General features: G+C 46.9%; 1 protein-coding gene across 1 annotated transcript in view; it reads left to right on the top strand.

The window, feature by feature from the left end:
• Positions 1–8,008, top strand: part of LOC8035679 (venom metalloproteinase antarease-like TtrivMP_A) — a 63,466-nt gene extending 55,458 nt beyond the window's left edge. The window contains exons 14-15 of the mRNA XM_040214660.2: positions 1,731–1,835; positions 7,688–8,008. Coding sequence (XP_040070594.2) covers positions 1,731–1,835; positions 7,688–7,852 — 270 coding nt within the window. The 3' untranslated portion in view covers positions 7,853–8,008. The remainder of the gene's footprint in view (positions 1–1,730; positions 1,836–7,687) is intronic.
• The last annotated feature ends 4,568 nt before the right edge of the window (positions 8,009–12,576 follow it).

Here is a 12,576-nt window from a genome sequence, read left to right as displayed (position 1 = left end):
TTCCTTTTAGAATGCATATCCAGATAAAAAATTACCTATTCCTTTGAACTAGGCATCCAAACTATGTTTTTATTAATCAGCGCGATCGCTTTATGTCTGGTTCAATTGCTCTAAGCAAATAGGGTCCACGCATCGTAATTTGCACCGATTACGTTTTGCGGAAGTTGCTCAGGGATCTTTCTCAACAGTTACATGTAACTTACGCTCGCTTTGACCCGAATATGATTACAAAATCACAGAGAGAACTTCCAAACCGCTACATTTCTTGGGGAAGGAAATGGGGTGGGGTTGTTGACTGCACATTTACATGAAATATTTGAAGACTTCACTGCTTTGCAAGCGTTTTCCTCTCATTACACGCATTCTGAAAAAAAAAAAGAAAAACTTTCACATCATTTACGGCGTTCGAACATCTTCAGCCTTTAAAGCATGAGTACGAGTTCGCTGCAACGCCGAGGACGAGGACGCGAACAAGCTTCTTTTTACGTTCGCATTGTGATAACATTCAGCCCGTGCACTTTCCCGGGGAAGGTGCGCGGTTTGAATGTGATGCACATTCGTTCGAACGTTGAAGCACCAAATCTCAGTGACCATACATAAATGACTGCACCCATTCTCTAGAATTTCGAGCGTGTGCCATTCAAGACGCTCGGCGGATTACTACGGGACGACATTTCGCAGTGGCAGTAATAACGAAAATCGACGTTAGAAGCATTTTTTGCTCTTGTTATACACTCTAAAAAAATCCGTTCCGGAACGGTTCTTTGATTCCCCCAAAACTACTTCAGCTCGTGAAAAATCATTTCGACTCCAGCACTATCGCTCCCTGGCGCACAAGAAAGGAAACTGGGCGATGAAAAGTATTTTTTCGGAACACAAAAAGGAGCTCAGGGGAACCCCTTATAGGTATTCCACGAAAAATTCTTTCGGGAAGAGGGAGGGGGGGAGGGGGGTTGAAACAATCCGAAATATCCGTGAGATTCATTTTATTAACAGATATTGTTTTACTGTGTAATATTGCTCTTTGCTCGTCGGCGGGTCGAGTAGACGTACTAGGATAGGTGAAATGGCGGCTGCTTTCTCCAAAGCGTGGAAGAAATTTGTGTTTTTTCTATATCTAGGTCTCGTCTAAAAAATATACTGCACCGACTATGGCCTCGAACGTTTCGTATAGCGCTGTTCTCAGGTAACGTGACATCGATTAAAAAGTGAAGTCGGCTGCTACAATGTTATATATGCAAAATGCTTTTGCGAGGAGTTGCACCGTGGCGCCCCTATCTTGTCGCACGCTTCCTATAGTGCACACCAGGAAATTTGGAGTGCCTACTTTATCGCAAATCACTGGGGAGATTCAGTCTGTGCTGTAGCACTGAGCCTGGCGAAGCATCATGCTGAGTTCCTAAGCGCGGACTGTTGTTTTTAGGTATAAACATATTTTAAACCCTGGTCTTTCGCCGATTTATGTCTTCACAGATTGAAGCAATTGGCCTTTACTAGTGCTTTGCTGGAAAGTAGGCGCTCCAGGTTGCTGGTGTCATGTTTGATGTCATTTCAGGCGCTTTTTACCAGAAGTGAAAATTGTAAGGCATAAATTATTGACGGAGCTGCGAAACCGAGGTGTAAACTTTTTAAAGTTTTGTGTTTGTCAGAAAACGTATTAAAGTTTTGTGACAATCGACACAGAAGCTAATTCTTGAGCCTTCTAATATGTGTGTTTCGTTTACTAATAGGACGAGGCATACAGTCCCCGATGCAAGCTACTGTGCTGTCCTAAAAACCACCCTACGTGCTTCGTGAATGACATGGTGGATGGCATGGGATGTGGTGGTGATAAGGTAAGCGTAAAATCTTCTAGTTCTTTTTGAAATCCTTATGCTCCATGGTGTTTGGCAAAACCTGGCAGAGTTTTTCCTTCCCCCGTTGCTGGGTCGCTACGAGGAATTAAAGATCATGCATTGGAAAAAGTGACGGCAACCTTCTTTTTACAGGCCGGCTTCTTTTCTGCATGGGGGCAGACCCATCCTTTTCTGTTTCATCGACCCTTCCCCTCCCGGCAGACGATGCTATATTTAAACGAAGGCGTGCAACAGCTCCCGCTTAAAATCTCCGTAGTGCTCAATAATCAAAGTCAGCTAAATAGGCAACAACAGGGCACGAAATGGACTCGAACACGTCATCAGCGGTCGGCAGAGACTCGATCGCCTTTAATTGGTGACGACACGGGTTTCAACGAACCTCTGACGCAGCACTCGTCTCTTTGCCCTCCTGGCGTACTCAGAAATGTCGTAATCTGCAGGGAAAAGAACAAAATATTTTGGGGCTAAGACGGTTGGCAAGGAGGAAGGCTGAGTACAAATGGTTCGCGTCACTTTGAGTGTAGAAAGGCTTTACGTAGAACACGTTGACATCAGGGGTTTTCCTACCCTTGCTCCCGAACAGCACGGGGAAGGAGAACTAGAAAGAACACTGAAACGAAGGAGAGGCAAATAGAGGGAAAGAAAGTGAAATTTCTGACGTCTTGTGTAATGCTCTTAATTTTCTGCCTGCGCTTCAGCTTGTTGCGTTGCTTTTTATATTTGCTTTTTTTGTTTTGTTTTTGTTTCGAACTAATGTTGTAATGCGAAACTAGCAACCGGTGATGATGGACCATGATGAACTAAACCCTTGAGACAGGATAGAAAGACGTCGAAGAACTCCTGCTCTTCCTCTCCTTCCTCGCCGCCTTTCTCCCTAGTCTCATGGCTTTAGCTCATCATGATCAATTGGTCTGTAGGTCGCTTGACGTCACGTCACGCCACTTCGCTTAGCCGCCTCGGTGAGTCCGAAGCGAGAGCACTGGCCTACGGATCCCCATGTGGCGGGTTCGAATCCCGGCCGGAGGCTTATTGCGGAGGCTTATTGCGGAGGCTTATTGCGGAGGCTTATTGCGGAGAAGGCGCCGTGTAACCGAGCTTCGGTTGCACGTCAAAAAATCCCCAGGTGGTCCAAATTAATCCTCAGTCCTCCGCTGGGGCGTGCCAGATGCCCGTCGTTGGTTTGGCACGTAAAACCCCCAAATTTGTTTTTTTGACGCCACTTCGCCTATGCGTGAGTCACGGGTGTTCACTTCTGGCGCACCCGCCATCGTCATCCGGCACGATCCCAGGGTGTAAGATAGACAGGTGGGGAAACGGTCCATAGAAGCCTGCCGCAGCGCCGTGACCGGATTGTGTACTCGTCTGCTTGCGGGCACTGCCGATTTGCGACAGATGGCGCTGCTGCGAGAAGAAAAAAATCGGAATCGGATTTGCATGGAATTTTATGGAAGAGTGCGCAAAATAAACCGAGAGCACGACAGTAGTCCATTGAAAATCTACGAGAAACCATCTCCGTCAGTTTAGCCGGTCGCCCACCGGGAGTGAGTTCGCGGTGCTTCACATAGATGGCGCCACAGAAAAAGAGAAAACCGAGGGGGACACAATCCGGTCGCTCATTTGGCTCTCGTTTCCCCACCTGTCCATCTTAAACCCTGCACGATCCCGTGGCCGAATCTCCAGCTGGCACAAACAACACATCTGGGACAAGTGAAAAAAGCACGGCTTCTCATAATCAACTCGTCTCATTTAGTGTGTCACCCACACGTAGCTCTACAGAAAATTATGCAGCATAGCACTCTTATGCACCGACCAAAGGAGCTAGGGATAACACACGCTGAAGACATTTAGCATCAGGATTTTCGTAAGTAGTTTCACGCTTGTGTTTCTTACGGTTACGCTAATTCCGCTTCTTAAACGCGAATATACTCTCAGATTTTGTCGTACGCACCTTTTTTGTCACAAGATCGTTTCGCGAATAAGCTCTTTTACCTGCTACGGACGACGACAAGAAGGCAGACGGGTCATACAAATACGACGCTAGAATAAATCGTATCTTCGTCGTCATGACCACTGGCGATGTAGCGGCATTGCCGTGCTTAGGCCCTATTGAGACGGGGAATTTCTCCTTGCAACTTGACGTCGCAACACTGCCGCTTGCGTTCACACGCGGGAACCAATTGCTGCAATTTGCCGTCATCATGATCACATTTTATTTTTGTTACACTGTAAGACATACAGTTACGCGCTATAAACGTGTTTTATACATTTAAATAGCATCGAGAATACTGACTCATCTCTCTGAAACGGTTTATTTTCAAAAAGGATCACTTTCAAACCGGAACCAAGTCTTTAGTTGTCATTATCACGGACACGGTGTATCACGTGAAAATACCGCGTCCCTGACTTCCCTGCTTCGGCTTGAAACCTCTTCGAATTGTTCCGAGTTGATCGCTTGTTTGGAGCCAGTCGCGATCTCAGCAATTCGTGTCGATATAGGAAAAGCTGGGGAGCAACCCGCCAGCAACCCCAAAATTGCTGAGAAACTTTCCCCGTCTGTAGCGGGCCTTAGTAATATCATCATACTCACCGCTCACGTCGCGTTGGTCGGCCATAACACACGCGAGGCAGCTCCGCCGGCACCACGATGTGCTACATCATATTCAAGCGGGGTTCCGGATATATAAAAGACGTAGTTTGCTTATCAGGGGTGACAGGTATTTTCATTTTTTCCGACTGAGCTCCGCTTATAAAACGCTTAGGGCACACTCCACAAATTAATCTAAAACCAAAAAAGAACTTTGAAGACACATGAGAACTTTATATGATATCTTATTCACAGTTAAAAAAAAAACAAAAAAAAAAACACTGAATATTTTTAATACTGTATTGTAAATAGTTTATAAGGAGGATATTTATTGTTTTCTTATTGTTTTTCAATAGATTTTAGATTGTTCCTCGATAATTATGGGGAATTTCAAATTGCGGTTGTGTTCTTCTCCGAGCGACATGACATTTCCTGAATGAAAACATGACATTCTTCGTGAACCATTATAACACTATCGATAGCTTTATGATAGTTTGCTATCGACAGTTGCTCGACATTTGACTCTAAACAATTTCACGATAGTGGACCATTGATAGAATGCTATCGAGCTCTGCAATTGTCGATTATCGATAGTATGCTACCTATAATTTTATGATATCCGACTATCGATAGTAAACCAAGAATAGCCTTACGATATTTGACTATCGATGGTATACTACCGATAGCATTGTGGATAGTTTTACGCTAGTCGACTATCGTTTCACTATAGATACTTCCTTCAATATCGATTCTTAAACTTGGCTTTGCTTATCGATTGTATTGATAATTTTACGTTAGTCGACTCTAGGTAGCACTATCGACAGTTTCTTCAGTTTCGAGGGTTAATTTTGGCTTCCACTATTGATAGTACTCCCCACAGTTGTTCACCGCTGGTTAAAACACAACAGCTACGATATGTTACAGCCAATCAAGCGGCGTATACAATCTAGCTCGTGATTGCAATGCAGAAAGGCGACGAGCACCATGACAATGCACTTTTGGGGCTGCTTGGGTGGTTCGATCGGTTCGCATGCATTTGCTGCGGTCCCTTGTAAAACGGAATACACTCTAAAAAAAAAAAAAAAAAAGGCTCGTGCGTTTGCTTTTACCCGCACAACACTCGGGGAGCCAATCACCACAACTTACGGAAACAGCCCAGCGAATGACAATGCCGAAACATATGTTTAGACCAAAAAACGCAGTCCGAGTTGTGACATTAAGCAATGCAATCGTGGCGTTTGGCATTGCTTAATGTCAGAACTCAGACTGCGTTTCTTGGTCTAAACATATGTTTCGGCATCGTCATTCGCTGAGCCGCCTCCGTAAGGTGCGGTGATTGGCTCTCCGAGTGTTGTGCGGGAAAGTTGACGCACAGGTTTTTTTTTAGAGTGTATACGCCGGCGCAGATGGTCTCTGCTCTTGATGGGGTTGGCTTTCGACTTAAAAAGAATGCCTGATACGTTCGTGCTCCCAGACTCGACAGTGCCCTATCCTTTACTTTGATTTTTCTATACGTCACTGTTTTGAGCAAATCGGTTCTGTGGCCGCGACCTAGGAACGCGAAAAAAAAATGCTTCGGGGGCGCTTAAGCTTTTCCTTTAAGAGAAGAACGCGATAGCATTATCGGTCCTCGATCGCAGAGCATTCTTATATAATTAAATAGGTTAAAACCGGGAGCTGAAGCACGGACGTTACAAGAAACATGTATGAGAAGGACAGGAGCCTGTGCTTGTCGCACGTATTTCTTGTTTTGGGCGTGTTTCAGTTCGCGCTTTTAGATTTTTAAATGGCACTAACCAACTACGCCCAACCAAAGATTTATTGTTTCTCATATAAACACGCGTTCCTCCCAGAGCCGTGCAAGCGTGTGTGCGTGGCCTAGTCGGTAGTGTCACGTGTCACGTGACGTCACACGTGGCTTCGTGCGTTGCATTATGGGATTTTTCTGATCCCGCCGACGCCGGATGTTCTGCGGCGCGAGCTCCTAAACGCTATCGCGTTAAGACCCAAAGCGTACCTCCGAAAAGCTACGGAAAGAAAGCTCCTCCTTTGAAAAAGATAGCTGGTTATTACATGCTTTTTTAGAACAATAAACAAAAAAAAAAAAAAAAAAACGAGCAAACAAAACACGTTATAAGAACACAATTTATTATTTCTTCTAAAAGTTCGAACATGCAAAAAAAAAAAACATTTATAGCAAACGAGTTGCCAAACGTTTATTTTGTATTTAACGTAGATAGTTTTTGACCTCAGAAAGCTTAATTGCAAACGAGGTTCACACTATACAGGATGTTTTTGTATTTTTTTAATATTTGTTAAAAAAAAATCGTGAGACCTACACTTATGAGGTGTTTGTGCAGGTGAGTTATCCGGCCAGGGGGACATAGTATACAGAGATAGTCGCAACTCTCAGTCGGCTAATTAATTAAAATTCGTTAATCCACTTTTTAATTAGGGCAAATAGACATGTAGTTCCAATTAGAAACTTGCTGAGCATCATAGTAAACCCCCAAATCACCTCTTTTTAGAGAATATAAGGCCGGGGTAGCATTTTACGGCGTTCTCTAAAAACGCTTCATGTGAACCCGAATCTAGATTTCGGTATCTTATCGGAGCGCACCTTTGCGCCCGGGGTCCTGCTCCCCGGTGGTCGGGGCGCGAAGCCACCTCCTCGCCTCACTCGTAGAATGGAGGGAAGTAGGGCTTACGTGTGTTGCCTGTCTCAGCCACTGGGGAGCAGGACCGCGGACGCTTAGATGCGCTCCGATAAGAAACCGAAATCTAGAAACGCGTCCAAATGGACCGCTATTACAGAACGCCTTAAAATGCTGCCCCTGTGTTATATCCTTCTAAAAAGCGTTGATTTAGTGGATGATGCTCAGCAAGTTTCTAATTGGAACTATATGTCTTTTTGCACTAATTAAAAAGCTAATTAACACATTTTACTTAATTAGCTGACTGATAGTTACGACTATCTCTCTATACTATGTCCCCCTGGCCGTATAACTCACCTGCACAAACACCTCATAAGTGTAGGTCTCACGATTTTTTTAATCAAATATGAAAACAAATATGAGAGAATAACAAAAACACCCTGTATAAAGAAACATTCAGTTAAAGCTGCCTTGTATATTTCACTGTCTAGTAACTCAAACGTTACATTCAAACTTTGAAACCGGAGCTGTAAAAAATTGATGCTGCTTTTCTCGCCTTTTTCTTTGACGTTGCTCGTGACACCTCTCCGCAGGTGTGCATGAGGCACGTGTGCGCAAGACCGGGCGGGCACCCAACGGCACCGCCACGCACGACGACCACGCGGTCTACAACCACTACGAGGGCTACCACACCGAGGAGGCCTTGGCGATGGACAGGGCTAAATAGGGGCAGAAGGCCTGCCGCAAAGCTCTTGTGAAGACTGTGATTCGCAGCCACCAGCCATCTACCGAATTCAAATGAACAGTTCGCTGTCGAACGCCCAATGCACAGCATATATCCCGCCTTTTTAGGATGCACGGGGAGATGGCTAAAAATAAAATGTATACAAGCACCAGTGTCAATATTCACCAGACATGCCCATTTTCTGGTTTAATTAATGTAAGTTGCTTGGGTAGTGCCTGCACTTCAGTACAAATAAAATAGCGGCCATAAGACAATGGCATGCGAGAAGGACAAGACAGGGACTACCCAAGTCCCTACCCCTGTCGTATTTGCGCTATTTTATTTGCATTTCTGGCTTGTGGCCTTAATGCGGTACAAGAAACAAAAGTGGAGCAAGAAGACAGAATTTACGTCTCTTTTTTTCGCAATCTGTCCAACCACTGGCTGCGTGTAGGCCGCCACCGCCCCCCTCGGGTATGGTGCTGCCGTCGTTCTGGGCCCCGGCTTGAGGAGGCGGTAATAATCTAGATTTAAAAGCTAAAAATAATGCGTTTTGCCACTATGGGGATTGCTTGGGGAAAGAGTATAACTTCTCTATTGGCAGCATCGGAGTACGTGTGTTCATTATACACCTCGTGGCTTGTTTGTACTCTAAGAAGCGAACGTTTTTAGATCCACCAGTCGACAAGCTCATCGAAAGAGCCTTGTTCGAAAACGGCCCTTCTTGGTTGCCTGCACGCGAGCAGATATGGGCGAATAGCGATTCTAGCGTCACTGTTCCGACAGCCCAGAGAGAAGGACCGTTTTCGACCGGCGCTCTTTTACTCCGTCAGCCGTGCTGGGCCAGTTGTACTGGGCGAGTGTCGTTTTGCCGAAAAGGAACGGAGCACGCGCGCGCTTATCGCAGCTGGCCTTGGCGGCGGGAGGCGTGTTTATGAACAGGGCCCCGTACGGTTTACCCTAAGAGGCTCGGCAACACCACTTCCGGGTGATTAGCCGGATGTGGAAGAAGACGCCACTCACATCACGCTTAGCAACGTCAAGCAACAGCTAGACGTGATTAGGGAACGTCGGGAGGGACTTTCCTAGGCACTCGTTCGTGTATGATCGGTAGCCGCTGAGACGCCCTAATGTGCATTTACGCCACCGTCATAACAACACCGGCTTGATAACCACGATCATGGGAAATCGAAGCGAGCAGGCGATTGCACCGTTGCTGATATGCCCTACCGGCCACGCCGAAATGTATGCATTAAGCTGTGAATTTGTCAAGAACAACGCGGCTGCAGGTCTTATATGCGCGAAGGTTGCAAGCTTCGACAGCCACTTTCTTCGGTCTAGCGCCTACATCTTTCAGAGAAACCGAGCGAACCACAACCACGGCATCTTTTGCCCGAGTGCATAATAGCTACCGCAGATTTAAGACCTACGCTTCGCGGCTGACGCGAGCGAATGTAAGGGAGAGACGCCGGCGGGCTGCCCATATTTTGTAGGCGAGAAACGTATTGGGGGGGGGGGGTGGTGCATTTTGCCACGCCGTGACATTTATGCCAGACAGATACAACCACGTTTCTTCATCGATACGCCACCTGAACGTCTGGGCAGCATTGCCGGAACCATGTACGCGATCATTTTCTATTTGCGCGAGTGCTCGTGCACGGCTCCTCTGTTTCATACTTGGCGTGCAACGCTGTCAAAGCTACTGGCGCGAGCGCGTGGCTTCATCTATGGCAGGGGTGGCCAAGCTGCGGCTCGCGAGCCGCATGCGGCTCTTCGCGTGTTAAAGTGTGGCTCGCGGCTCCCTCCCCTACCCCCCCCCCCCCCCCTTTCCCGCACTCCCCCGCCTCCATTCCGGTCACACCGAGCACTTCCCCAGAAAGAGAAATGAAATTCGTTTTAAAGCGAAAGTCGGGTTGCGGTTTGGTAGTTTTGAGCTACTGCTACCTTACGTACAGTTGGGACTGCTTTTGACTCAGATGGATTAAAAGTAGCCCGTGTTTCGTTTATTGCCCTAAACAAAAATATGCCCCCCCCCCCCCCCCCCCCCTTCCCGCGGCTCTTGAAAGTTTCATGGTTTTATTTACGGCTCTTGGGTCGGGTCAGCCTGGCCACCCCTGATCTACGGTTTGGTTTGCGTGACAACGCGCGCAAATGATGAACGAGATCAAGCCCCATGCTCGCGCCAGTAGCTTTGACAGCGTTGCACACTAAGTATGAAACAGACTATAGACGCCAGCAGAGTACGTTGATGTTTTTATTTAGCTAACGGACAAGAAAGCGACGGCTCACTCGCGCGGATATTGACGCTCGCTGAAAAACCACGCGTACGCGAAAAGCCAAATAGCCATTTGCTGTTGCCCTATTCTGTGGCGGAAAAGTGTACAGATGTGTCTAACATTAATTACAGGCTGTGAAAAATGCAACACATCGATCGCGAACATCCGATCACCGGTTGTTTATGCTTCAAAACTTTGGGTGATGACAGACCCGCCGTCTCGATATTCAGTGGGTTTTAGTGCTTGGGCACCACTGAATTATTCTCTAAATAGGGAGGCTGTTGTCAAACTTGGTGGTGCCGCGTATCGCCTACCGTTTACGAATTCGCCAAGTGGCCACGTTCAATGCTTGCCAACGAGAGAAAGAGAGAAATACTGAGAGGGAATAAACTTTACTTTAACAACTCTATTCCGAGTCATTTCTCACCAACAACGCGCCTGGCCACGCGCCTGTGGCCTGTTCACACTCACTCCTTTACCTGGTGTATACACTCCGTGCGACGCGACTGGCGCGCCGCCGCGCGGCCGGTACCGAAGGTAGGCAGTGAGCACCCCTGAGAAAAGGAAACCGAAACCACGCCGCGTAGGCGTGTACGCGTTGAAGTCGGAGTGGTGCTGTTGCGCTGGGTTCACAGCGCTGGGTTCACAGCTTAATGACGCAGCCTGTGCTGCGTCATTAAGTGCTTCAATAGTTATGCGTCGTATCTCGTGGAGACAAAGTTTCACAGTTTTTCACCTCGCCGATGTTTTGTGGGACAGCGACAACGATGGAGCCGTGCCATACGACGGGAGAAATTTGGTGTCCCGATCATGTCTGCCACTGTGTTGACACGGCTGACATATTCTACACTGCCGCTTTGCGCTCTGCGTTTGTTTTCGTACCAGTAACGCCTACATGTGTCAGCGCCGATGGGACGAACTGAAATGCCATCCCACACTCGCGGGTATGCAGTGCCAATTTCGTTGGAGGAATGCCCTCCAAAGAAGTTTCGTCCCCATCGTACGAGTCGATGATAATTCCGGACAGATATGGGACACAATCTTTACTTCATGAAGAAAGATTCGAACGGTAAAAAAAGTGACAAATATAAATCTAAAGAAAACAACCATGAAACTCGGAATCACTGGAGAATCGGCGTTTGAGTATGGAAGTTTATGTGGTGTGCTTTCTTTCTTGATCAGCCTCATTTTGGATGGGGAAACACTGACACCCCGAGTTCTGTAGACAACAAATTTTTTTCTCGGCTTTAGAGCCACCTATTGCAAAGTGGTTCGAACTGGAAGTACCGTCCACTGGTCCCTTCCTACCTGTAAAGTGTGCACCTCCCACGATGAGTGGTATTTTCTGGCAGCCTTTGACGGTCAAAGCCAGTTCCCATTTAGTTACGCCGCCCAAACTAAATTTCCATATGGTTTCGCTGTGCCAACTATTTTTGTTATAATAAGTGTTGTGCCAAGTGACGGTCATGTAAAAGTACCTGTGGGCCGAAAATCAGCACCTCGCACAACAGGTTATTACACAACAGCTGACCGCAAAAGTCCTTGGCGGCTAAACCGTGTGTTGGCCGACAACTTTGTTTTCTCGGCTTTGGAACCACCTTTCGTAAAGTTGTTTCAATTGGAAGTACAGTCCACTAGTCCCTTCCTACCTCTAAAGTCTCCACCTCCCCGACCAGTGGTATTCTCTTGACAGCCTTTTCGTGGTCAAAACCGGTTCCCATTGAGTTACGCCGCCCAAACCAAATTTTCACCTGGTTTCCCTATGCCACTTTTTTTTTGTATAATAAGTGCTGTGTCATGTTACTGTCAAGTCCAAGCACCTGTGTTCCCAAATCTGCACTTTGCACAGCCCGCTATAACACAACATTTTGGGTCCAATATTGGATATACCGTACAGCTTTATTTCTTTATTTGTTAGAAACAACTTTCCCACCTGCCGTCTTAATGAAACTGGGCACACTTCGTGCAGAAACTTAGTGTACATCTCACTCGTCTCCAATATCACCGTTCCAGCAGTCCTACGTTTACAGCGACGAGCGAAATAAATTTCCCACTCAAAGCAATTATGGTGGCGGCCGTCTTGCTTTTCAGAAAATTGCTCCAACTCCTTTTTTGGCCGCAACTAGAGAAATTACCCCTTATAACGACTAAAACTCAATATATAGAAAGAGGAGAACAGCTAAATGCCCTTCTTAGGTCTGCCCCAGCACCCATGCAACGTCACCCTCAACGTATCGGCTCAAAAAGCAAAAGTTTCGTCCGTGCGCGCTTCCGCCGCCACAGCTTGGCATGCGAAAAGGCGCCGCAGGCTGCTGAACGCGCCTCACGGTCGAACGCCAGCTCCTCCGCTAGCGGCGCTGCGCGCGTTTTTCAAAGCGCCCCGTATAGTTCCCGCACGGAGTGTATATGCTGCACTAGTCATCGAAGTTATCCTAGATGTACTCACCCTTGACCCTGCAATGACCTGTGTCCACACATGTTC

Source organism: Ixodes scapularis, unplaced genomic scaffold (genome assembly GCF_016920785.2).
Source record: "Ixodes scapularis isolate PalLabHiFi unplaced genomic scaffold, ASM1692078v2 PGA_scaffold4__175_contigs__length_147842914, whole genome shotgun sequence".
Classification (NCBI taxonomy): domain Eukaryota; kingdom Metazoa; phylum Arthropoda; class Arachnida; order Ixodida; family Ixodidae; genus Ixodes; species Ixodes scapularis.
This window is presented reverse-complemented; position numbering and strand designations above follow the sequence as displayed.